The sequence below is a fragment of the Rana temporaria genome, chromosome 9 (genome assembly GCF_905171775.1).
Source record: "Rana temporaria chromosome 9, aRanTem1.1, whole genome shotgun sequence".
Classification (NCBI taxonomy): Eukaryota; Metazoa; Chordata; class Amphibia; order Anura; family Ranidae; genus Rana; species Rana temporaria.
This window is the reverse complement of record NC_053497.1, coordinates 127,487,729-127,511,081: the sequence shown is the minus strand read 5'-3', so window position 1 is coordinate 127,511,081 and position 23,353 is coordinate 127,487,729. Positions and strand designations below refer to the sequence as shown.

General features: G+C 47.1%; 1 protein-coding gene across 1 annotated transcript in view; it reads right to left on the bottom strand.

Moving 5' to 3' along the window:
* The window catches only part of SAPCD2 (suppressor APC domain containing 2), a 35,133-nt gene extending 12,045 nt beyond the window's left edge, over positions 1-23,088 (bottom strand). The window contains exons 1-3 of the mRNA XM_040324461.1: positions 22,499-23,088; positions 6,059-6,192; positions 4-138 (exon numbers count right to left, since the gene is read on the bottom strand). Of these exons, the coding sequence (XP_040180395.1) occupies positions 4-138; positions 6,059-6,192; positions 22,499-23,021 (792 nt within the window). The 5' untranslated portion in view covers positions 23,022-23,088. The remainder of the gene's footprint in view (positions 1-3; positions 139-6,058; positions 6,193-22,498) is intronic.
* Between the last annotated feature and the right edge of the window lie 265 nt (positions 23,089-23,353).

Below are 23,353 nucleotides of genomic sequence, written 5' to 3'. Positions count from 1 at the left end.
TACCTTCTTTCCCAAATTCCTTTGCTGCTCTTGCACAGTATGCATCTGCTGGAGGTACCAGTCCCGAGCCTTCTCCATCATCTCCAAACCTTGAAGAAGTAGATCCTTCTCATGTTCTAGCTCCTTCATCCTTTTGAGCTGTAGACAAACATTTTCTCTTAATTGGCATTGTAAGCTACTTATCCATCAAAAGGGCATAAAGCTTAAATCGATCAAAAATGCAATCTGTGACTGCCAGGCGCATAAATACAGCCATTTTGGCGTACGGTCCTTTGCACCTTGGACCTGAATGCTAATGAATGACCTTGGACCAGACAGCGAAGGTCCGACGATGACCGTGGCAGCAGTGGCAAGGCACGAGGGCAGATGCTGCGAGGACGAATATGACCTTAGAATTGGCTTCTAGCCCTGCCAAATGCAACGAATTACGATGGGCCGCAAGCGCCTCATTTGGACATGGCTAGGGTGCGTAGGTGCAGCATTTACAGGGTTTAAACTGGCAGAACTTCCCTTGTGTATATAAGCCATTAAAGTAACAAAGTGAGGGGATTGCCCACCAGAGGCACGCCTACAGCGCCGCTGCCAGAGGCACGCCTACAGCGCCGCTGCCAGAGGCACGCCTACAGCGCCGCTGCCAGAGGCACGCCTACAGCGCCGCTGGAGTACAGCCTCAAAGGCAATTGGGAAACCAGAACAAACAGAAGATCATGGGGTTGGATGTATATGCAGAGGAGATAGCGGGAGGAGGCCAAGTTTCATACCCACAAAAAACGTTGAGCACAGCAAGACCCCCGGGAGGAGACTCGAGAAGGAGTAGTAGGAACAAGGAACCTGAGCAGCCGCAGAAAGGACTGCTCAAGTAACAATTTCAAATATGGTGCAGCTCCCCTCTCTGCCACCAAATGCGTGACGGAAAAACATCGCAGCCAGAGCCTGACAAATGAACCCCTTCAGAGAAGCCCGGGACAGCCAACTGTACTCAAGCACAAAAAGCCTTACTCACTACAGCTGAAGTCCATAGAAGACTCTGCTGTTCGCACACAGGATAGAGAAGCAGGATACAGGGAACGTGCCATTCACAGCTCGAGCTGTAGCCTTGGAGAAGTGATGTATTATTATAGCCAAACGTATACTTTAAAAAAAAAAAAGAATAAAAAAAAGCTGACAAATTTTACCTGGCTATTAAAGCCTAAAGTTTAGCTAAAAACAGCACAAGGGACATAACTTACAGTTTGTATGTGTCGTCTCTTGTGTTGGTTATTCTTGTTTTAAAATAATTCTGCAACTTTTCAGAGATTTAGGGTAGGAAAGATGAAGATTTCTACATAAAAGAAGAATCAGCACAAAGGACACATCATACTTGATAAGGCATGTCCCTTGTGTTGATCTTTCTCTTTGTGTTTTTAGCTAAATACTTAGACTTCAAAGTGGAATTTCACACACAAAAAAAGGGAAGTTCTGCTTTTTGTAATACTCTTCAAATATTTCTGGCAATTTTTTATTTTATTGTCTTTATTGGGGGGAGGGGGGAGAGGAGGGACAGGTACCCATTTCTAGTATGTACCTGCCATCACTTCAGCTGGGATCACCTGTCACAGGAGGCTGCGGGTCCATTCACAAAGTGCAGCGCAACTCACAAATGCGCAATGGGAAGCAAGCTGTGTAGCCCCACATCCCAAGATGGTAGTACTGGGCACCTGAAGCTTGGCTTGGGTGAGGACAGCACTGATTCTTGGGACAGGCAAGTGTCCTTTTATTACAAATATTAAGTATTAAAACTTAAAATTTTTGTTAACTCACTTAAGACCCTCTTAAGTCAGCCTATGCACACACTATAATGCAGGAGTCATCAACTCCTAGGCTGCAGCCCACTACAGAGCCAGGGCCTTACTACCTTACAGGGCCTTACTACAGCCGGGCCGATGGGAGAGGTCAGGGACTTAGGGGGCTATAAAAAGTTATAATGATGTGCTTATATGGAAAACTAATAAAGATACTTAAAAAAAAAAAAAAAAAAAAATCGGACGGGCAAGCAGAGATGCCATCATCTCTCGCCGCCCCCCCCCCCCCCCCCCTCATCGCTGCTCTTCCACCTTTTCAGCGTCAATGTCAGATGTGCGCGGGGAGCAGAGAGATGACATCTCTCACCGCCTCCGCATCACCGCTCTTCTGCCTGCACTCGGCACCCACCACATGGACCAGTACTGCCACCAATGCAGTGACAATTCGCATCTGGTGGCAGGTGATGTGGCAAGTGACATTCCGCATCTGGTGAAAGGCAACGTGGCAGGTGATGTGGCAAGTGACATTCCGCATCTGGTGAAAGGCAACGTGGCAGGTGATGTGGCAAGTGACATTCCGCATCTGGTGAAAGGCAATGTGGCAGGTGACGTGGCAAGTGATATTCTGCATCTGGTGGCAAGTGACATTCCGCATCTTGTGGCAGGTGATGTGGCAAGTGAGATTCTGCATCTGGTGACAGGCAAAATGGCAGGTGACATGGCAAGTGACATTCCGCATCTTGTGGCAGGCAGCGTGGCCGGTGACGTGGCAAGTGGCATTCTGCATCTGGTGAAAGGCAACGTGGCAGGTGATGTGGCAAGTGACATTCCTCATCTTGTGGCAGGCAGCGTGGCAGGTGATGTGGCAAGTGCCATTCCGCATCTGGTGACAGGCAACATGGCAATTGACAATTCACATCTGGTGACATGCAACGTGGAAGGTGACATTCGGCACCTAGTGGCATGCAATGTGGCAAGTGACATGCTCAGGGCTCCCACAGATTCTGCATTATGGCGAGTTGAACTCTCATTTATTACTACAATGCAATAATAGAAATAATGCGCTGACAAATTGCCTGCGAGGACCACTGCTATAATGAATGCGCTGTTAGTCTGCCCGCTACTAACCAACAACATGGCCACCATTTTTCTTGCTTACCCGGTGTTCTCTGAAAACAGGCAACTGGTCGTGTACCGTAGTGTATAAGGCTGCCGTTGTGTGCAAACAGCAACTCGTCCAAATCTCCAATTATTGCTGCTGTAGAGTCACCGGAAGTGCAGTGGTTGGAGATTTTGGCGAGTTGGAGTTTGCACGGGAGCGACGTCATTACGGCTCTGGACAATCGCATAGCAGGAGCTCACGAATCCAGAAGACACACAGGGGGAACATGTCAGCTCTCTTAGCGGTGACTTCACAGTGCTGGAGGGCTTCGTTCTAAGGTGAGCATTTCATGTGCTAGTATGCAATGCATACTAGCACATTATGCCATTGCTTTGCAGGATTATTTGTTTTTTGAACATCGGGGGGGGTTGGGATTTTTACAACAGCTTTAAAAAGCAGATTGTGGGTGGATGGGAAAGGGGAAACCAGAAACGTACTCGGCACTTTGTAATGGAGAATTTGACTTTCCCTTTCCATGCGTGAGGAATGCAGATCCAAGTCAATGACCCAAAAGCATTAAGTGACCCCTGCACTAATTGTTTTCTTGCTTCCTCCTCTCCTCAGGGATCCCATCAGTCAGGCGTTTGTGATGCGCATGGATGAGTGAATCAGTCATTTGCATGCAAAGAGACCACTGAAAGGCAAATTGAGCCATTTCCTTATGCACAATGCCGGCCCAACGCTCCCTCTCTAGAGGCCAGGGCTTGGCAGGGAACACATAATGAAACTGCTTTATTACAGAAAGGGGAAAAACAAACAAAAAGCACACAGACCTTTTCGCTTGTGTTTTGTAGATATTGTGATGCGCTGTTCCTGCGAACTTGCTGAATTCTTTTAAATAAGCTACTAAGTGGAAGGTTCTGCCTTGGGGTGTGTGATCAGATCACGAGACCCTGCATCTCATCATTGATTTTGGGCAAAGTTTATCTACTGCACCTGCCAAGGCAGACTTTCTTCTACCCGGCGCAGCGGGAATCCTGACTGGGTGTCATATGATGTCCAGCATGATAAGGGGCGCAGTGTGGCGATACGCCGGTCTAGGTAAAGAGCCTAGGACGTAGGCCCTCTCTTTACCACGGGATCAGCTGTGTCCAATCACAGCAGAACACATGGTAACCAGAAAGTGGCGTTAGCCAGCTTTCCTCTATTCGCGCTGACAAGGCGTGGGTAGAGAAGAGCCAATCAGCGGCTCTCCTGACATAGGGGGGTCTACGCTAATAATCAGTGCAGGCCAATCAGCAATGCCCACTCGCTGAAAATTAGCCTGGGCAGGAAGGGGGAGAAGTGCCCTGTATTGATGTGGAAAATGTGTGACTGCACCCACAACAGTAAATTCAGTCTGTATATGCATGCTTGTTACACTCACTGTGGAACCTAAGGGGTTAACATTGTGCAAAAAGGCCGTTTGATCCTGTCTTCTCGGATCCTCCCCTTCTTTCACTGTCCTCAATCCATCTTCTGATAGTACAGAGCCTTGGGGGCACTCCGCACATGCTCAGTTTGGTGTGTAACGCTAGCGAGTTTTGTTTTTTAGGGAGAGTGCATGTGACCAGCATAGGGCCAAATCAGCACTGTGCAGACAGAGGGTCATGCAGCCTCATAGGTCAGTCAGAAGAGAATGAAAACTCCTACAAGCTTTAACCAGTGTTTGGCCAGACACTAATAAAAGTCACAAGACTGCTATATACTGCTGATGAGAAAAAAGGTATTTCGCAATTTATATGTACTAAAATAATTAACTTGAATGCTTTACGAGCTACAAAGCCAAGACAAGAATGCAAGCTATGAAATAATAGTGACGTCAGAGCTCCTGATCAGCAGACTTGATTTGCCAAATGTAAGCAGGCTGTTCACTTTGTAAGGGAAGAAGCACTTTCTACAAGGAAATTTACCCCAGAGCTTAGTGAAGGGGGGATAAGTTCCACTTTGCAAAGAATATTCGATCACATGAAAGGTAAATGTTTCAAAAAACACTTTTTTTTTTTTACTTGCACTTGATTGGATGACTACTTAATTTACTAAGCTCTGGTGCAGATTCCCTTGCAAAGTGCAATGTCACTTACAAAGTGAACAGCTTATTTGCCTTTAGTAAATCAACCCCAGTGACTCTCTACATTGTATTTAACCACTTAAGCCCCGGACCTTTAGGCAGCTAAATGCCCAGGCCAGGTTTTGCGATTCGGCACTGCGTCGCTTTAACAGACAATTGCGCGGTCGTGCGACATGGCTCCCAAACAAAATTGGCGTCCTTTTTTCGCCCACAGAGCTTTCTTTTGGTGGTATTTGATCACTTCTGCGGGTTTTTATTTTTTGCGCTATAAACAAAAATAGAGCGACAATTTTGAAAAAAATTCAATATTTTTTACTTTTTGCTATAACAAATATCCCCCAAAAACATATATAAAATTTTTTTTTTTCCTCAGTTTAGGCCGATACGTATTCTTCTACCTATTATTGGTAAAAAAAAAAAAAAAAAAAAAAAAAATCGCAATAAGCGTTTATCGATTGGTTTGCGCAAAATTTATAGCGTTTACAAAATAGGGGATAGTTTTATTGCATTTTTATTAATTATTTTTTTTTTTACTACTATTGGCGGCGATCAGCGAATTTTTTCATGACTGCGACATTATGGCGGACACTTCGGACAATTTTTGGGACCATTGTCATTTTCACAGCAAAAAATGCATTTAAATTGCATTGTTTATTGTGAAAATTGCAGTTTGGGAGTTAACCACAGGGGGCGCTGTAGGAGTTAGGGTTCACCTAGTGTGCGTTTACAACTATAGGGGGGTGTGGCTGTAGGTCTGACGTCATCGATCGAGTCCCCTTATAAAAATGGGGGTCAAGATAGAAAGATATGCCTAGCAGAGAATTTAATCCTTCTCCAATCTACAAAAAAAATAAAAATGGCTGTATTTAGGCAAAAAAATGGTCCTTGTATCTAACTGCACTTTCCCCGCTGTCAGATTTATTTTATTTATAGAAAATGCCTTATTCAGCAAAAATAGATTTTTGGCAATCAATTATTAATACTTTCGACGGATGTAATGATAAAAACGGCACTTGCCTATTTTTTTTGTATAACCGGCATATTGAATAGTCTTGGTATACTCACCACGCCATAGTCCACTCCATTGGTAATAGTGTGCCGCCTATGCTCCCCTCTGGTGCGCTGGTGGCGGCACTGCTCCATCAAGCCTTGACTGCTGCCCTCGCTGTTGGATCTACACATATTCTTCACCTCTTCTGCTGCAAAGGGAAAAAATACATCATCAGACCACAGACAGCCATTAAGAATATGAACATCATCCATGGGAATATTGTTAATAAGGGAAATCCCACCCTGAGGAAGCCACATGACCATTGACGCAACGGGCGGTGCCAGCGACGTCACTTCCAGTTGATGTATAAAGCGTAAGTATGGTGAGAAACAGAATTTTTGGACTGGGACATACTGCTGTGTGTTTTTAACCACTTGCCAACTAGCCACAGTATATATACTGCAGCAGGCCGGCTCTCCTGTGCAAACCAAGATACACGTGTCAGTCCGTGCATGATAAACTGCGGGCGCTGCATGCCGCAGGATCGTGCGCGGACTTGATGGCCACAGGCGATCACAGTAAAGGGAGGCAGAACAGAGGTCTGCCTGTGTAAAGAAGGCGCATCTCCGTTCTGTCAGGGGACAACTCCGATATCTGCTGTTCCTGGCGATCAGGAACAGCGATCTCTGTTCCAGGCAGCCCAGCCCCCACACAGAACACACCCATGCCATGTATACATTGATCAGTGCATTTTATAGCACTGACCAATGTAATAATGTCACTGGTCCCCAAAAAAAAAAAAAAAAAAGTCAAGTTTGTCCACCGCAATGTTGCACCATTACCAGTAAAAACATAAAAATCTATCCTCTATTTTGTAGACAAAAATATGTAGCAGAACACATTTTGGCATAAACTGATGAATAAGTTATTTTTTTTATATATGTTTTAGCAAAATGTAAAAAATTATTTGTTTTCTAAAATTTACACTTTTTTTGTTTATTTAGCGAAAAAAAAAAAAAAAAAAAAAAAAACACACACACACACACACACACACACACACACACACACACACACACAGAGATGTGATCAAATACTACAAAAAGAAAGCTCTATTTGTGGGGGGGGGGGGGGGAAGGACATCAATTGCAGTGCCGTATCGCAAAACAACGACCTGGTCATTAAAACCTTCCGAGGCTGAAGTGGCAGGGTGGATTTGATTTAACCACTTCAGCCCCGGAAGGATTTACCCCCTTAATGACCAGGCCATTTTTTAGCGATACGGCACTGCGCCGTTTTAACTGCCAATCATGCGATTGTGCGACATTGTACACAAACAAAATGTATGTCCCCCCCCCCCCTACAAATAGAGCTTTCTTTTGGTGGTATTTGATCACCTCTGCAGTTTTAATTTTTTTGCACTATAAATAAAAAAAAAAAGCGACAATTTTGAAAACCCTACCCGCCCCCAAAAAAACGAATTCTTTATTAGGCCAATATGTCAGATATTAGGGCTTTGAATCGTGAATCAAGTTGCAAGGTCAAATCGATTCAGATTTTTCAGAATTACATTTTTTTTCCCCCCCAGGACCAGCACCGACACCGCGCCGGTCCTGAGGACAGGAGTTTTTAATCGTAAATCGATATATATATATATATATATTTAAAAAAAAAAAAAAAAAAAAAAAAAATCGCCCAGCTCCATCATATATATTCTATATAATTTTTTTAAATCTTTTACATTGACAGATCGCGGTTTTGGCTCTAAGGAGCGATCGTAGCTGCCGGCCACATGCATCAGCTCCGGTGTCGCGTGTGTGCCCCCCCCCCATAGCTCTTAAAGCTGCCGCTGTACAGCAACAGCAATTTGCGCAGCCGCGCCAAACGGCGGCTAGTCGGCAAGCAGTTAAATCAAGTTAATTGAAATCACTAGTAAAAAGGCTTGATTTAAATCATAATTTTTGAAGAGCAACTCAATTTCTGTCCTGCAGCGGCTCCTCCTCTCACCCGATGTTGACTCACCGACAATCCCATTCGCTTTACTGGGACGGCTGGTAATGCGGCAGTGACACAACAAGGTGAGGGACGTGGCGGCAGCAGGTGAGTAGATGCCTGTTAACAGGTGCTGCCATGATGGATCTGAAATGACAGGTGCTCTTTAAAACGTAAGGACTTATTCTTGCTGGTAGTTAAGAGTTTTTATTACCACATTATGGTGGACACTTGACACCATTTTGGGAGCACGGTCATTTTTACAGCGATCAGTGCTATAAAAATGCACCGATTACTGTAAAAATAAAATGGCAGTGAAAGGGTTAACCACTAGGTGGCGCTAAAGGGGGTTAAGTGTGACTCAGGAAATGAGTCTTACGGTTAGGGGGCGTGGCTACCAGTGACACATCACGGAAACGGTTAGATCAGCGACGTGTCACTAGGCAGAACAGAGGAATGCCTTGTTTACAGAGACATCCCCCTGTTCTGCCTTTGCCAACTGCAAGCTGCCCGGGAACATCGAGTTCCTGGGACCTGCGAGTACATTCGCGAGCCACGCGGCGGGAAATTTAAAAAGGGACGTACAGGTACGCCCACTTGTCTGCCCGTGCCATGTTGTCGACGTACATCTGCGTGCGGCGGTCGGCAAGTGGTTAAAAGATCTGAGTCACAACTATTCACCACAGACAGCCATGTAACAAGTCCAAATGAGTTCTACCAATTCCGATCACTGAACAATAACGAGGAAACCAAAGGAAGAATTTCTGGCTGAAATCGTACCCCGGCACCGCACTGCCTTCATCATCTACAAGCAGCTTCCTCTCAGAAACAAGGCCAGGTACACTAATCCAGAATACAATAGAAAAGAAAAGAATCCTTGAATCCACACTCCCTATGGAAATAATCTAAATAATTCATTGAAGTACCGGCCGATTCGCCAGGACCAGACGGGATACACTAATCCAGAGGTCTTTAGACTCCTCACACAGGCTGTGCCGATACACGTGGAATAAATTATTGTATGCCCCCCCACCCTACTCCTGGAGCTCCTCAACTCATCATCTGCAGTTCATTTCCTGCGGCCCCAGCAGACGTGAATTATTAAAAAGTCCCATCAATAATCCATATTATGAAAGTTTTCTGAGTAAACAAAGGAGATTCTTGTCCCCAAGCAATGCACCTAGCCCGCTTCATATATAAAACCGAAACTGGCCTTTCCCAATAGTTTTACAAGAACATTTCAAGGGATTTCTACATAACCGCACCCAACTATATCCTCAATGCTTCAATAACTGACATCAAGTTGATTTTTATGTGCTTTGAGCAGTTTATTATGCTTTATTTTATTTTTTTTATGTTCTTTTCAGCATGTGTGGGCCCATCACTTATTGCTCCTCCATTTAAGTAGAACATGCTGCATTTTTACTGCACTAGAACGCTGTAAAACATCAAAAACGCACTCGGACACACACATCCATATTCAAAAGGTGAAGAAAAAGGAGAGAAAAAAAAAAAACTGCATTTTCCCCTGTCCGCTTAAATATTAAGTATGGGTTTTTGGGTGTCGAAACCGAGATGAAAAATACACTAGGCCAAAACTGAAAATTACTGTATATATATTTTAAATAAAACTTATACATTTTTATCTAGCAGATATGATGCAGGAGACGGCCAGAGGCTGTGCAGACGTGGTACCACGAGACGGCCAGAGGCTGTGCAGACGTGGTACCACGAGACGGCCAGAGGCTGTGCAGACGTGGTACCACGAGACGGCCAGAGGCTGTGCAGACGTGGTACCACGAGACGGCCAGAGGCTGTGCAGACGTGGTACCACGAGACGGCCAGAGGCTGTGCAGACGTGGTACCACGAGACGGCCAGAGGCTGTGCAGACGTGGTACCACGAGACGGCCAGAGGCTGTGCAGACGTGGTACCACGAGACGGCCAGAGGCTGTGCAGACGTGGTACCACGAGACGGCCAGAGGCTGTGCAGACGTGGTAACACGAGACGGCCAGAGGCTGTGCAGACGTGGTAACACGAGACGGCCAGAGGCTGTGCAGACGTGGTAACACGAGACGGCCAGAGGCTGTGCAGACGTGGTAACACGAGACGGCCAGAGGCTGTGCAGACGTGGTAACACGAGACGGCCAGAGGCTGTGCAGACGTGGTAACACGAGACGGCCAGAGGCTGTGCAGACGTGGTAACACGAGACGGCCAGAGGCTGTGCAGACGTGGTAACACGAGACGGCCAGAGGCTGTGCAGACGTGGTACAGGAGATCAATGCGGCCTCACAAGTGTCCATTAAATGCAGCCTGTCAGTGGATGGTGTCAGCGTGTTTTTTTTTTTTGAATTTTTATTATTTTTGACAATTCGTTTTATATATTGCAATTCTTTTTTTTTTTTTTTTTTAGCCCTGTAGGGGGGGCTTTGGTGAGATATCAGTGGTCTTAACAGACCCCTGACATCTCCCCTTTGAGACAGAGAAATGGACTAAGGCTAGAGATTCCCCAGTCCCTTTCTATGCAGCCTCAGCTGAAAACAGCAGCTCCTCTTCATTCATAAATTGAGACATCGTAGTCACAAGTTACAATGTTTCAGTTATGTGAATGGACAGAGTCAGTAATCACTGACTGTTCATTGTAAAAGAAAGGAGCCTGGTTTACCGGCTCCTATCTCCACCTTTTCAGATCGAGGAGAGGGGGACACGGTGCACAGGGACAGGAGGAGGATAAGGGGACAGTCAGCGGTGATCGGTATCGTTTGGCAGGTCGTACACCCGCCGAATGCCCTGCAAATTCGGGTGTTTGCGGAACGGGCAAACAGGCAATGTTCAGCCCAAACCGCTCGCCCCAACTTTCCTTTAACATTTGCTTGGAATGCAAACCCTACTGAGACGGGTTTGCATCCCAAGCAAAGAAGGTTAAACAGTTTTACTACATTTTGCATTTAAAGGCAAGTGTTAGAGCAGCATTGTGTCTGAATGCGTCGGACAATGTGCTTAGACTAAAAAGGTGAGATTTGCATACTAACAGCAACCAGATAAAAAAAAAAAAAACACGTCAGTATGCATTATGTGCGTGTGCCTGCTGGTCACATGTAGGTAGATTCAGGTAGATAGGATTAAACTTACGGCGGCGTAGCCTAAACAGGCTAAGCTACGCCGCCGCAAGTTAGCTAGGCAAGTACATGATTCTCAATGTACTTGCCTGCTAATATACGGCGGCGTAGCCTAAAGCGGGCGGGCGTAAGGGCGCCGAATTCAAATGTGTTGGAGGGGGGCGTGTTTTATGATAATGAGGCTTGACCTCACGTTTTTTACGTTTCTTATTAATGCGCATGCGCCGGGCGCCTACATTTCCCAGTGTGCATTGCGGCTAAGTACACCGCACGGGCCTATTGATTTCGACGTGGATGTAAACGACGTAAAAAATTTGAATCTCGCGGCGGGAACGGCGGCCATACTTTAACATTGTTATTCCACCTAATAGATGGAATAACTTTAGGCCTGCTAATGCCTTATGGAAACGGCGTAAAACTACTGCGGCGTACGTTCGTGAATCGGCGTATCAACTCATTTACATAGTCTACGCCGACCGCAATGGAAGCGCCACCTAGCGGCCATCCGAAAAATTGCAACCTAAGATAGGACGGCGCAAGCCGTCTTATCTTAGATATGTTTAAGCGTATCTCTGTTTGAGCATACGCCTAAACATAAGTCGGCGTAGATTCTGAGTTAGGTCGGCTTATCTACTGATAAGTCGGCCTAACTCTTACTGAATCTACCTAATGGTATCCTGCGGGTCTATTTTACTATAACATTACGAATTTCTATGGTGCCCCCAAACACACACTGGCTCAGTAAAATGTACGCAGGTTTCTTTTAGCATAACGCACTACAACGCCGAGATCTGAAGGCAAATCTTTGCTGCATTTTCTGTGGGAGCCGAGAACCGTTCAGATTTGAATGAAGCAATCTGACCAGGAATTTGAACTGAGCCTGGCTAAGTCTTACCTGTCAATCCTCGGAGTAGGCAGGACGGAGCTAGTCCCTACCCGCCTGCCAATATTTACCCTGCACATAAGATAAGTCTTTGTCAAGGAGCCAGGCAGAGGCCAAAAGGACAGGAGGGATAGGTGTGGGGATTTGCACCAGCAGCTCCGTATAAACATTCCAGCTGTAAAACGCTCTTCGCCTGCTTGTGAACACATGGAAACTTATCCTCCATCCCCCCTATATACAATCACTGTTCACACAGGAGATCAACCCCCTCCAGGAATACCGATTGCATGAAGTTTGGGGGTTCTCTCCGTTTCCTCTCTCAGCTGGAGGACACCCTGATAAGAAAATCAATGTCTTATCAATTGGCCGCGACTGAATTTCCCACGAAGTGTCAGGCAATCTACTTCTGTATTTTGCAGGGAAAATCCACAAATGGTCATTTATGACAGGACAGCCGTCCAAAGTTCTCCATGAGTCACGACCTCAATGGATCGTATGCAGACTACGTTTTAAGCATGGTGGATGTTTCCTGCAACCATTCCTTACGCTCAGGTGTGAATGCAGCCTGAGACATATTGTTTGCTGGCGTTTTTGTACAGGCGTTTTGAGGTCCAAGGGTCACCAATGTCACCATTTTGCTTCAGATGACAGAACGTCAGATGTGAACAGGGGCAATTGAAATGAAGGTGATTTTCCTTGTTGGGCGTTTTGAAACTTTTGAGATGAGCGTTTTACGAGCTGAAAAGGCTAAAGTGTGAATGCAGCCTTAAAGCGGAGGTTCACCCAGAAAACAAGTATATAACATTACATTCAGTATACCTCAAACATGTACAGCAGGGGTGGCCAACCAGTGGCCCGCGGAGCCCTCTGATGCGGCCCGCGACCTCCTACTCTGGAATGGCGGCTTGGCAAGCCCAGATCGCAGGTTGCCGACCTGCCACACTGCAACATCAGTGTTGTGAATGAAGCTGGTGGTAGAGGAAGAAAGCGGCTGCAGTGCAGAGCCCCATAAGCCGATGCGTCCTCTACAGCACTGGCTTTTGCCACAGGTGGACTCTATGGCAATGTTCAGCTAACCAGCAGGTTAGACACAGGTGCCCTACGCTGCACCTGCGGTGTGGGTACACCGCAGCACATCAGTGTGAAAGCAGTCTTAGTCCCTTTTCACACGATCAGCCCGACCAAATGGGACCCTCAATTCACCTCTACAGAGCGACAGATGTCCGTTTACGCCCGCCTACCTCCAATCCGAAAAACAAAAAGGGAATTTGTCCCCTTCCATCTGGGTGGATCGGAGGACCAATAGAGTAGCCGTGACCTGTCATCCGCCCGCTCTGCTCATTGTGGCCTGTGACTGGTTACCAAGTTGCTTAAGTGGCCCTCGCTCTTCAAAAGGTTGGGCACCCCTGATGTACAGTATGCAGTTTTTTTTGGGGGGGGGGGTGTACATATGGTATGATCGGTATTTTCCTCCTGGCTTCCGGGTACTCGCTCCTGCGGGAGTGGGCGTTCCTGTGCAGTGCCGCAATGTCATCTGGGACTTCGCCCATATGATTGACGTGCCTGAGAAAAACTCCCCCCAGCGGATAAGGCGCGTCACGACTTTCCGAAAGTAGCCGAACCGCGAGTCGGCTCTATACGGCGCCTGCGCACCGACTAGGAGCCGTGTAGAGCCGACTGTGCAGGCGTCGTATAGAGCCGACTCGCGGGAGCGAGTACCTGGAAGCCGGGAGGAAAATACCGATAGTACACCCCCCAAAAAAAAAAAAAAAAACTGCATACTGCACATGTTTGAGGTATACTGAATGTAATGTTATATACTTGTTTTTTAGGTGAACCTCCGCTTTAAGGACCCATTCACACTTTAGCCTTTTCAGCTCGTAAAAAAAAGGCTCTGCTTTAATAATAAAATAAGGAACTCTTCAGCAAGTCTGGACCAGGTCAAAAGGCCTGGACATTTAAATGATTTCCGCTAGCTTGCGGGTCCCGTGCGGAGCTCCTGCACTGCTGCTTACCAAAAACAGGAGGTGATATTGATTGATAGCACTGGGTGCCCCAGCAAAGCCAGGGAGACACAAAGTGAGTGCAGAGAGGAGCTGCAAATGTGCGCAGCGCTGGATCGAAGGGGGCTCAGGAAAGTATAAGGAGGGATGATGATGAGACAAATTCAATGCCTAAACATTTTTTATCTCAATGCAAGAAATGCATTAAGGTAAAAAAAATAATGTGTAGGCTTTATAACCACTTTAATGCAGAACTTGGCTCATTAAAAGATAAACTAATAAACCTAGCTTTTGCTGAAAAAGTCATCATCAGTCCAGATATTCCCCTGCAGTACTTTCTGCTGCCAGATGGCCTCAGCATCATTCAACCCCAGGTCATCATGGACCAGCCCCAGTCTGACTGGACAGTGAATGGAGAAGCAGCAAAATGATGAGCTTTTCTGTCACTCTGCTCTCACACTGCTTAATTAATGATTGCATTATTTTTTTTATTTTACATCTGCTTAGAATTCTGTGGTGGTCTGAAGAGAGCCATGAGGCTCCCATGGAGCAAACGGAAGCCCCTACTTGCTTTTTCTTTATTCTTTGGCTTCTCACATTCCATCACCATAATAGATAAATTAATTCCTGGAATAAAATTATATACGCAGAAATCTAATACTGTATATTACTGTAGAAGCGGAGAGCAAAGTTCAGATACACACATGTGGAAACCTGCAGCTAAGCCGTCTCCATTTACACCCATAATTCATCCATTTCCCCATTTGATTAAATCAAGTTTCACCTACTCCCCCCTAAATTCCAGGCACACCCAGCCAATGCATTCAGTCTGCGGAAAGCTGCCGACAATGCACAGGGCTGGGGAGAGGCACCAGATTCACTCCTCAGCGCTCGCTTCACTTTCAAGCAAACCTATGTTAGCGTAGCTGGATGCAGGACGATTGTTCAGTTTAATATATATATTTTTTGTGTGTGTGTGTGTGTGTGTGTGTGTGTGTGTGTGTGTGTGTGTGTGTGTGTGTGTGTGTGTGTGTGTGTGTGTGTGTGTGTGTGTGTATATATATATATATATTTATATATACACACACATACACACACACACACACACACACACACACACACACACACACATATACACATATACACAAATTGATCCTTTTAATTTTTTGCTACTGAGTGATTTAAAGGAAAAAGTGCATTTATTCTCTTTGCCCTAAAGGATCCCACCAAACCCCCTCTCCGATAGAGGTACACCTACCGAGATCCAATGGACACAGCCTCCGCTATTCGCTTTGATAGCCAGAGGTGAAAGACTCCTTATCTTGGCTGCACCCAAGCAGTACACCATCGAGTTCTATAAGGCTTATCTGCCTCCAGCCAGGGAATGACCCCATAGAAGTTTATTGGGCTATAATGTGCAGACGCCGCCAGTAGAGGGCACCTTGCACCATTGCATGTAAATGGAGGTAGCGGCTGTGGAGGGTGGGATCATTCAGGTCAGCGCAAAGAGAATAAGTGCGCTTTTTTGAAAATGCACTTATTAAACCTTACTCAGCTAGAGAAAACACTTATAGGAGATCAATTATGCTTAAAGCGGATGTGCCACTAAAAAAATATATTAAAAGCCAGCAGCTACAAATACTGCAGCTGCTGACTTTTAATATAAGGACACTTACCTGTCCTGGAGTCCAGCGCCGATCGCAGCAGATGACGAGCGATCGCTCGTCACCCTGCTGCTCCCCCCTCCATCCACGGTGAGGGAACCAGGAAGTGAAGCGCTCCGGCTTCACTGCCCGGTTCCCTACAGCGCATGCGCGAGTCGCGCTGCGCCCGCCGATTGGCTCCCGCTGTGTGCTGGGAGCCGAGTGTTCCCAGCATACAACGGGGGACGGACGGGAAGCAGAGAAAAACCCCGTCTTTTGCCCGTATCGTAGGGCCGGAAGTGGGTGCAGATACCCGTCTGTAGACAGGTATCTGCACCCCCCTCCCCCCTGAAAGGTGTCAAATGTGACACCGGAGGGGGGGAGGGTGCCGATCAGCGGGACTCCACTTTAGAGTGGAGATCTGCTTTAAAGAGACACTCATCATCTTGCCCATACGGTCGGAATATAAGAAGCATGTAGTAGCATCTTGTAGCAATCACACAGCAATGGAGCATTGTGTGATTAAAGTGATACTAAACTGTTTAATTGACAATGTCCCTTCTATTTCTGTATATGGATGATGGCACTAATTATTTTAATAAAAAAATATCTAAGTACCTTTGTCCTAATCGATATATACAGCTGTCACATGACCCAGCCCTCTCCCAGCCTGTCTGCAGGGAGACATAAGCAGAAGGAGCTTAAAGTGCTCTGGTCACATGTTAAAAAAACAAAAACAAACAGCCTTTGAAATACAGAAGTAAAAATAAACAATATCAAAACACTATTGAGCATTTGTGGGGCATCCTCAAAGAGAAGGTGGAGGAGCGCAAGGTCTCCAACATCCACCAGCTCTGTGATGCCCCCGTGGTCACAGCATCAGGAAAGGCCGCGGCTTCAGCCTAGCTCCGGAGCCGCGGCCATCTCGGTACACCCAGCACGGCGGCCCTCCTCTCTGTTTATACCCACAGAGAAGGGGCCTGCGCTCGTGGGACACACACCGCTCTCTAGTGTCTGTACTACGGGGGCATGGGGGGGTCTATACTGGAGGGAGAGGGGGTCTGTACTGAGGGGGGGGTGACACTTTTTTTGTGCCAGTGCCAATTAGTGCCACTTGCCGTCCAGCGCCATCTGCCAATGCCAATAACAGTGCCACCATCCAGTGTAGGGGCGCAACGGATCACAGTTGATTAGTGATCCGAACGGGTCACCCCCTTCGGATCGGAAACACACTGCGATCCACCGATTGCCGCGGCCCCGGAGCTAGGCCGAAGCCGCAGCCTTTCCTAACGTTATAGCCCCGTCTTCGGCCTACCTCCAGAGCCGCGGCCATAACGCTAGGAAAGGCCACGGCTTCGGCCTAGCTCCAGATCCACAGGAATAACATTAGGAAAGGCCGCGGCTTCGGCTTTTTGCCGATCCGAAAAATGATCCGATCCGTGACTCCTGATCCGAGGAACGATCCGAACCGTGAGTTTTTTGATCCGTTGCACCCCTAATCCAGTGCCAATAGTGCCACCTTCCATCCAGTGCCATCTGCCAATGCCACCTGCCAGTGCAAATACCAGTGCCACTATCAAGTGCCAATTAGTGCCACCTACCAGTGCCACCTGCCAATGCCAACCAGTGCCATCTGCCAGTGCTAACTATTGCCATCCAGTGCCGATTAGTGCCACCTGCCAGTCAGTGCCACCTGTTAGTGCCACATGCCAGTACCACGTGCCAACCAGTGCCACCTGCCAGTGTCAATTAGTGCCACCTGCTAGTACCACCTTTCAGTGCCATCCAGTGCAACCTGCCAGTGCAAAATAAGTGACACCTGCCAATCAGTGCCTTCTGCTAGTGCCATCTTTCAGTGCCACCAAAAAAAAAAAAATATCGGCATCATATATCGGCCATCGGCCGCCCCGATTTCTAAATATCGGCATCGGCCAGAGAAAAACCGGTCGACCTCTAGACATTAATGGCTGTGTGTCGAGTTATTTTGAGGGGACAGCAAATGTACGCTGTTATACAAGCTGTACACTCACTACTTTACAAAGTGTAATTTCTTCAGTGTTGCCACATGAAAAGATAATAAAATATTTTCAAAAAATGTGAGGGGTGTACTCACTTTTGTGATACTGTATACAGAGGTCACGTGTCTGTGCATATGACTTGCAGAACCGCACCGGCCGAGCGCTGCCACAATAATCCGCCATAAATTCCTCATTGGGATCAGTGTTTAGTTTTTGCCTGGGCTGTTCCAAGAGATTTCTTGTTGCAAGTGACATTTTAATCCTTGCTATACTACATAGAAACCTCAGCAATGAGGAAGAGTTTACACTGCGTGTCCACATAGGCGACAACAACCACATTTCCTAATAATTAAAGTCTATCTACAACAAGGACACATAGCCATTGTTCTAAAAAACAAACAAAACAAACAAACACAATAGCTTGTAGGATGGAAACATTTGCTGCCAAATGAGAAGTATGTGAGAGGTGAAGAATGAAGAGCACAAAGGAGATAAGATGAGGCCTAGAAGAGGATTGTGACATGAGAACACAGATCTTGGTTAGATTGGTGAATTGGGGCGACCATAGACACTTAGGAGGGGATTTACTAAAACTGGAGCACTCAGAATCTAGCGCAGCTGTGCATGGCGGCCAAACAGCTTCCAACTTCAGCTTGTTTGGCAATAAAACCTGGATGCTGATTGGTTACTAAGCAGAGCGGCACCAGATTTTGCACTCCTCCCATTTTAGTAAATCCCCCCTCAGTACACATGATCCGATTATTGGACGAATCGTTTTTTTTTTTTCTATGCTAATCTCACATCGTATCCGATGAGTACTAAAGTCACGAAAATTCTCGTACGATGGAATAAAAATTCGAAAGTGTTGTACTGCATTTTCGAACGACAGCTGTACTGATTTAACGGAAATCGTACGATCTGGCATCGTACGGAAAAAAAAAATTCCGTGCATGTCCGATAGAATAATATTGGATGAACTGTCCTGATCGGCTCTCGAAAACTCTTTACCAACGATCCCATTATCGTATGATTTTCGGATTGGGGCTTAAAGTGGAGTTCCACCTAAAAATGGAACTTACACTTTTTGGAACCCTCCCGGTGTCACATTTGGCACCTTTCGGGGGGGCAGATACCTGTCTAATACAGCAGGGTTCGACAAATCCCAGTGGCCATGGCGACTAGAAATAGCGTCCTGGCGACTTAGCTTGGAAGGTGGGCAAAAAATAAAAAATGTTGTTCCATAGGACCGGCGCTCCGCGGACTAGGCCGAAGCCGCGGCCTCAAACATCCTATGTTTTAGGTGAGGCCGCGGCTTCGGACTAGTCCGCGGAGCGCCTCTCCCCAGGATCGCGGCAGACTAGGCCCCCACCTCCCCCTGCCGCTTGATCGCGGGGGGCCAGTGATGTTCGGTATTTGAGGCCGTGGCCTTGTGAAGTCTCCAGCTCTTCCTTGTGTGAGCTAGCGCCATTTGGTGGTGGCCGTTGGTATTACAAGTTAAACAGCAATTCTAATGTTATTTTTCACTATTTTCACTGCCATCTTCTTCCATCCAATTAGAACCCCCAAACATTATATATATTTTTTATCCTAACACCCTAGAGAATAAAATGGTGATCGTTGGAATACTTTCTGTCACGCCGTATTTGCGCAGCGGTCTTACAAGCGCACTTTTTTGGAAAAAAAATTACACTTTTAATTAAAAAATAAGACAACAGTAAAGTTATCCCCATTTCTTTTAATATTATGAAAGATAATGTTACGCCGAGTAAATTCATACCCAACATGTCACGCTTCAAAATTGCATCTGCTCGTGGAATGCCGACAAACTTTTACCCTTTAAAATCTTCATAGGCGACGTTTAAAAAAAATCTACAGGTTGCATGTTTTGAGTTACAGAGGAGGTCTAGGGCTAGAATTATTGCTCTCGCTCTGCCAATCGCGGCGATACCTCAAGTGTGTGGTTTGAACACCGTTTACATATGCGGGCGCTGCTCACGTATGTGTTCGCTTCTGCGTGCGAGCTCATCGGGACGGGGTGCGTTTTCTGGCTCCTAACTTTTTTAGCTGGCTCCTAGATTCCAAGCAAATTTGTCAGACCCTGTAATACAGGTATTTGCCCTCACTTCCTGGCATAGATCACCTCAGTGATCTACGACACTTCCGGCACCTACTTTGTGCCCCCGCTGAATTCTGGGAGACACATCGCTCCCAGAACACAGCGGGGAACAGCGAAGACACACAGCGCTACTCGCGCATGCGCCATAGAGAACCAGGAAGTGTAGCTGCAACGCTTCATTTCCTGATTCCCTCACCAAGGATGGCGACAGGGCAGCCGAGAGCTGAGCGATCACGGGCACCACGGGGAAGTGTCAATATATTAAAAGTCGGCAGCTGCAGTATTTGTAGCTGCTGGCTTTTAATTTTTTTTTTTTTTAAGTGGGACCTCCGCTTTAAGGCAACTGTGGGTTGCAAGAAAAAATAAATTTAAAAAATGCACGATTCCCCCATCAACACAGACAGGGCTGACAGGGGAATCAGAAATTGTCTTCTCTTGGTTGGGGGAAGCAGACCCCACCAGAAGACAGGGATTATTGCTAGCAGTTGGTTGATCGGAGTCCCTTTGCTGTTCCCTCTGGATGCAGGCAGCACCATCTCAGGATCTGGTTGATGGGCCATTGACCTGGATGTAGTGCACCCCAAAAGGTCAGGATTTGCATTTGAGATCTACTGTAATAGAAGTCAATGCAAGTCGCCCCCAAAGTCGTACAAGAACCTTTTTCTAAGTCGGAGCGACTTGCGTCGCTCCTATTAGAACGGTTCTATTGAATAGAATGGGACGCGACTTGTCAGGCGGATGAGTCACCCCAGTGTGAATTACATCCAGTAAAATGTTATTACAATAAACAGCTCTAGCCGATTAACGCCATCACAACATTTTACCATCTCCTACCTGAAAAGACATAAGTGGGGAACCCAGCCTGCCCCTCAAGTTGCCTAGTCCGGATCCAAGTTGGGCATTTTACACTTTACACTCAGCCATGGGTACTGTTAATGTAGTGGACCCCACAAAGGTTGGGTTTACGTGCCTTTTCTACTCTTAACCAAAAATTTTGCAGTCACTTCAGGACTCACCTTCTGCCCTAAAATATTAAAGTGGAGGTTCACCCAAAAACTTAATTTTTAACATTAGATTGAGGCTCATTTTGTCAAGGGGAATCGGGTAGTTTTTTTAAAATCGAAGCAGTACTTACCGTTTTAGAGAGCAATGTTCTCCGCCGCTTCCGGGTATGGTCTTCGGGACTGGGCATTCCTATTTGATTGACAGGCTTCCGACGGTCGCATACATCGCGTCACGATTTTCCGAAAGTAGCCGAACGTCGGTGCGCAGGCGCCGTATAGAGCCGCACCGACGTTCGGCTTGTTTCGGCTACTCGTGACGCGATGTATGCGACCGTCGGAAGCCTGTCAATCAAATAGGAACGCCCTGTCCCGAAGACCATACCCGGAAGCGGCGGAGAAGATCTCTCTCTAAAACAGTAAGTACTGCATTGATTTAAAAAAACAAAAACTACCGGATTACCCTAGACAAAATGAGCCTCAATCTAATGTTAAAAATTGTTTTTCGGGTGAACTCCCGCTTTAATCTGCCTCTTGGTGCCATTCACCACAAATGCCACCAGAAGCATGCTTCCCTTAGCAAATCCACTGTTCTCTGTAGATCCAGACTGTAGGCAGTACCATACCAGGATCTTGATGGGTCATTGACTTTGATGTAACACAGATCCAACAATCGGGATTTGAAATGCTGCTCCCGGTAAGATGGTAAACCTAATAATCCATTCCATCAGACTGAGGACTTTTCAACCACCCCATCACTGACCACTACCTGCTAATGACATAACCCAGGCTGGACCCCCAAGTTACCCGGATTGGAGTTGTGAACTTTATTTGTGCTACACCTGATGGGTGGTGCCATTAATTTATTGGACCCCCCCCAAAGGTTGGGTTTTCCCAGTACTTTGTCACCCAAACATTTTGCAGCCACTTTGAAGACATTGCTTCTAGGAGTTTGATGGCTTTTTCAGCTTCTGCCCCAAAATATTCATCAGCCTCTGCTACCCACAAATGCCACCAGAACATCTTCCTCTAACTAATCTACCATTAGCCTTAGATCCAGACTGCAGGCAGTATAATCTACGGATCTTGTTGACGTGTCATTGGCATGGGTGTACTTTGGGTCCCAATTGTGAACTTGTTGGCGCAACACCTGATCTTTGGTACCGAGACTGTAGCAGACCCCCCACAAACGTTGGGTTTTTACATTATCTGCAGTGCCAACCAAAAATGTTACAGATACTTTCAAGTCGTCACCATCCACTACCCAATAATGACATAAGTGGAGAACCCAGGTTGGCCCCCAAGATGCCTAGCCTGGATCTCCATTGTGAAGCTACACCCCATAGTTGGTACTGTGGACATATCGGACTCCCCAAACGTTGGGTTTGCCCAGGTTATCTACTTTGACACTTTCATATCATCACTTCCCACTTTCTGCCCCAAAATCTTCATCGGCCTCCAACACACACAGATGCCACCATCTTTGTTGGCCAATTTCAGGTGTCACGGCTGTTCCCACTTGTTGAGGGGGTCATGACACCCCCAAAAGGTCAAGATATATCTACCCTTCCAACTCAAATAATTAGCACCCCAAAATGTTATACTAAGCAATCCCCCCCATACCTATGACCACATAATGACATAAGTGGGGACCCCTCCAAGCTGACACCCCCCCCCCTCATACCTATGACCAGATAATGACATAAGTGGGGACCCCTCCAAGCTGACACCCCCGGGTTACCTGGTCTGGATCTCTCCACGTCTCCTCGGCAGACTGGTCCACCGACCCCGGTGGGGATGCGCTCGGAGGGGACGCGGTCGATGTGGACGCGGTCGGTGGGGATGCGTTCGGAGGGGACGCGGTCGATGTGGACCCTGTCGGTGCTGCGCCGGGGGTTGGTGCCATTGATGAAGCGCACCCCCAGAGGCTGAGGTTTACAGGGGTACCCCACTTTGCTGGGAGCTTTGGCCAGAAGCCGAGGAGCCCCCATCTGGCAGTTCTCTCTGTTCTGGGAGTTGAACATTGAAGTCCGGAGCCCCAACACAAAGCGATCGAAGGTCAGGTAACCATTGGGGGGCGCCACCTTCCTCAGGCACTGCAGCACCCCGGGGGGAAGTTCCCGGGTATCCGCCCCCCTCCAGCGGGTTTCGATCTCATGGATGTGCACGTAGCCCCGACGCTCATCGTCCAGGATATCGAAGAGAGTCCGCAGGCTGTGCAGGAAAGCTCGGGGTAATCCCTGTGTACTGCCCGCCGCCTCCATCCAGCCTGATCCCCGACCACACACTGTAACACTCAGCACACAGCACCCGGCACTGACGTCATCCGCTCCACCTCCACATCGCCGCTCATTGGCCGGCACTCACCTCTGCTCGCCGCTCATTGGTCCGCACACACAAGACTTGCAGTTTGATTTTTAGGACACAGGAGAGAGCAGCGAGAGGAGCGCCGGGAGGTGTGTGACCTATCGGCCTTGACTCAGACACTCTCTATGGTACCACCCATAGACGCTGCACACAAGATTACAGTGGCGGCTGGTGCTCAATTTTTTTTTTGGGGGGGGGGGGGCGCGCAAACAAACAAACGATGATTGCC